Source organism: Helianthus annuus, chromosome 16, assembly GCF_002127325.2.
Source record: "Helianthus annuus cultivar XRQ/B chromosome 16, HanXRQr2.0-SUNRISE, whole genome shotgun sequence".
Classification (NCBI taxonomy): Eukaryota; Viridiplantae; Streptophyta; class Magnoliopsida; order Asterales; family Asteraceae; genus Helianthus; species Helianthus annuus.
In genome coordinates, this window is record NC_035448.2 from 71152057 (window position 1) to 71155685 (window position 3629).

Here is a 3629-nt window from a genome sequence, read left to right on the forward strand (position 1 = left end):
TTTGTTTTGCCTGTGAAAAGCTAAAAAATTTGTGTTTGGTTGTGTTAGTGGAGACTTCCCAGTAAGTTACCCATCTATTACTACCCTTAACTAGGCACACTTAAATATAAATTATTCATCTTCTTCATAGCCATTGCCCCCAATACACAATGACGATTTTTGAGGTGGGGCATTTCTTATGGTCTGGTATCTCTCCCGGGATACAGTTTGTGAAAAAGAAGGCTTATAAATCTGTGACGAATTTTACTGTGTTAAATGTATAAATAATAAAATAAAAAATGTGGTAAATTCTTGATTGCTTCCGACCCAACCATGACTACCGTTTGTGCAAGTCTCCATCATCCAGCCTCCATCATCCAGCCCAAACCCAACAACTGTTATTGAATTTAGTTCTGGCCCAGGAGAAAATGGGACAACAAAGAATAACATAAGACATTTGTTACTCTTAATGTCTTACAAGTAACTAACGATCCAACAAAATAATTCAACACTTACATTAAATTCTCCAAACAAACAAACTGTGATTTGTCTTGAATCTGACCAGTTCTGATTGAAAACCCGGTTTGTTAAGCAGTAGCCCGTAAATAGACACCGATACTATCTATATAATAGCTGGCAGTGCCATAAAATCCAGCAAACGAACCTTTGCTCCATGGCACAGAGAAACTAGTCCTTGTTACACGACCAAAAGGTCCATGGCTTCTTTTGTTTGTTATAAAACACAAAGATGAAATTGTCTTCCCACCACATGTACCCGATGAGACCCCAAATGTACCATTCATTCCAATAATTTCCTCATCCCAAGCAAGGCTAACCTGAGAAATAAAAAAATTCTACCCATCAGGTACAAGTACAACTAAACGGGTTTATTGATCTTGCTAGATTTTGAATCATACCTCGGATACTGCTGTTCCATCCTTATAACCACCAGCCTTGTTGGAAACATGCGCAGAACCCATACAATCTTCACTAGTAAACGTAAGGGATGATATCATATCTCCATGATCTATAGTTATCTTCGTCAACTTAAAATTTTCCTCGAGACAAAATGACCATCTATATTGTGGGCCCGTGTGAAACTCTGTTCCCCATAATCCAACCCGTGCGGTTTCTTGAGAAGCCTTCAAATAAACACCGATGCCATCAATATAATAACCAGCAAGACCATAAAATCCACCAAATGAACCTTTGTTCCATGGTACATCAAAAGGAGTCCCAATTGTTTGGCCAAAAGGCCCGTGAGTCGTTTTGTTCGTTATGAAAGACAACGATGATATTATTGTGTAACCAGCATATGTCCCGGTTGATACCCCGACTGTTCCATTTATACCAATTATCTCCTCATCAAAATCAAGTGTAACCTAAGCAACCACAGGAGATAAAGAGAATTAATTTATATAAACTAAGAAACTTTGACAGGAACACTTCATTTTCTATAACCATTAATGATCATATAAAATTTTACCTCAGATTCTTCATTTCCACCATTCCAACCACCAAATTTTTTGGAATCATTAAAAGTTCCCCTATCATCTTCAGTAGTAAACATAAGGGAAAATATTAGATCACCGTGATCTATGGTTATCTTCTTGAGCTTATGATTATTCTCGAGTCGAAAAGACCAATGATTATGTGGAGATCCTTTTGATTTTGTTCCCCATATTCCCACTTGTGCTACTTCTTTACCAATCTTGCAGAAAATATAAATATACAAGTTCAAATATATACAAGTAAAATAGTTACGAAAAAATGAAGTCAATGCGGAGCTAAGACCATAAAACCAAAGCCCCACCCACACTTTCATTCTAATCAAGTGAATTTCTATTTATACCTGTTTCCCAACACTGAAATCACACATATGGAGGATAATATTGTGTGTGCTTGTTTTGAAGTAAGGGATCAAGCTTAAATTCAAAACTTAAACAAACAAGAACCTAGTTATAATTTAAATCGAAAACTGAAGCAAAAGGTGAATCGGGTAGAAAAACCTGAAATATTTGGGACGGGTAAGGGGGGTATCTAGATATCAGATTTTTTTAAACATTACAGGTTTTATACTGAAATCAAATATATCAATATACCATATACTCATAAAAATATATAAACAAGATTTTGAGTTATTAGAAACTTACATTTATTGAAATATAGATTTGTTAGAAACCCAATTGATGGTGTAAGGTCAGGGTTCAGTTTCCCAACCGGTAACTTTTAACCATGTAAGATTATAAACGGATTTACCTAATACCTACCGGAAACCTATGAACCCGACGGGTAGCAGGCAACAAGTATCCGACATGTATGACATACAGTTTTACAATTAAGTACGAGACTGAGGTTACCAAAACACATCTGAGTCATAGACATACCTGAAGATGGTCGGCGTTGTATCCCTTCATAATTCCATTGCAGATTATGTGTTGGGTTGCTTTATCTCGTGTCACCGATAAGTTATTGGTACACTTGACACACGGACATTTTATCTCTCCAGCACCATTTGCATTTTTCTTACATTCAACATCAAGAAATTCACCTAGTCCCTTCAAAAATGCTGTGCTTGATCTAGGCTCACTCATCCAACTTGTATCCATAATAACTGCTAAGACAATTGCAGCATTAAGGCTGTGAGAATTGGGTTTTCACATTTGATTATAACGGATCAGAAGCAAATTCAACTGACCTTCAATTGCTGAATAAATCGATTACGAAATCTGATCGACTTCAACTGTTGAAAAATCGATTTGAGATGGTGCCGACAGCTTAGTCAATGTATAGCCTATCAAAAATCCACGCGGTATTTGATGAGATTAACTACCCCAGAATTTCTGCCAAGTTGTAAAGAATTGGAAAAGATATGGTAGTTGATTGATTGTTTTATATTTAATTGTTATTAAGTCAACTTAAAACAATCGCAAGCCCACATGGTGGAAGATGATATCATGACATACATTATTGTAAAAGAAATCATAAGGCGGCCAAGGGCCGGCTAGAACACCGCCTCCCTTGGCCCGTCCTCGTCGTCTCCGTCCGCTCTCAGACGAACTCGTCGTCCCACCTCCTTCACACACATACTCATACATACATACATACATGCATGCATGCATGCATGCATACATACATACATACATACATAAATACATACATACATACATACATACATACATACATACATACATACATACATACATACATACATACATACATACATACATACATACATACATACATAGGGGAAGGTTCATTTGAGAAGAAATTTAATGTGAGAAGAAAAAAAAAAGAGCATATTAGTAAAATACTACCTCCTTTATAAGTCATATCATTAATTTTTCTCTCTTTAATTAATTAGTCAACTAATCATTAATTATCCTACATATGATCTACAAAACCTACACATATCAAAATTTTCTTACATATAACCTACACATTATAGAATTTTATCCTACACAGTCGAAATTTATCCTACACGCCTCGAAATATATCCAACACAACTCGTGACTTATCCTACACAACTAGTAATTTATTCCACACTTTAAATTAAGTTGTTTTTTTAATTTGGAAAAAGTATATATATTTTGAAAAGGAGTTACAAATTTAATTTTGTTAGTTATTAAAGGGGAAGAATACAAATTAAT

At 35.4% G+C, this 3629-nt stretch overlaps 1 protein-coding gene across 3 annotated transcripts; it reads right to left on the reverse strand.

Moving 5' to 3' along the window:
- Positions 1 to 223: 223 nt before the first annotated feature.
- LOC110936334 (agglutinin) lies at positions 224 to 2834 on the reverse strand. 3 transcript variants are annotated; one of them, XR_002589920.2, is made up of 6 exons: positions 2678 to 2834; positions 2367 to 2593; positions 1466 to 1690; positions 897 to 1361; positions 496 to 815; positions 224 to 392 (listed from the first exon to the last, which is right to left on the reverse strand). XR_002589920.2 is itself a non-coding variant. In XM_022178701.2 (5 exons), the coding sequence occupies exons 2-5, from the start codon at positions 2586 to 2588 to the stop codon at positions 567 to 569; spliced, it is 1161 nt and encodes a 386-aa protein (XP_022034393.1). In that variant the 5' UTR covers positions 2589 to 2593; positions 2678 to 2834; the 3' UTR covers positions 359 to 566. The 3 variants fall into 3 exon arrangements, 2 of the variants coding, with proteins under 2 accessions (XP_022034393.1, XP_022034394.1); XM_022178701.2 differs by having other exon boundaries at positions 359 to 815; XM_022178702.2 differs by having other exon boundaries at positions 359 to 815; positions 2367 to 2596; positions 2678 to 2807.
- Between the last annotated feature and the right edge of the window lie 795 nt (positions 2835 to 3629).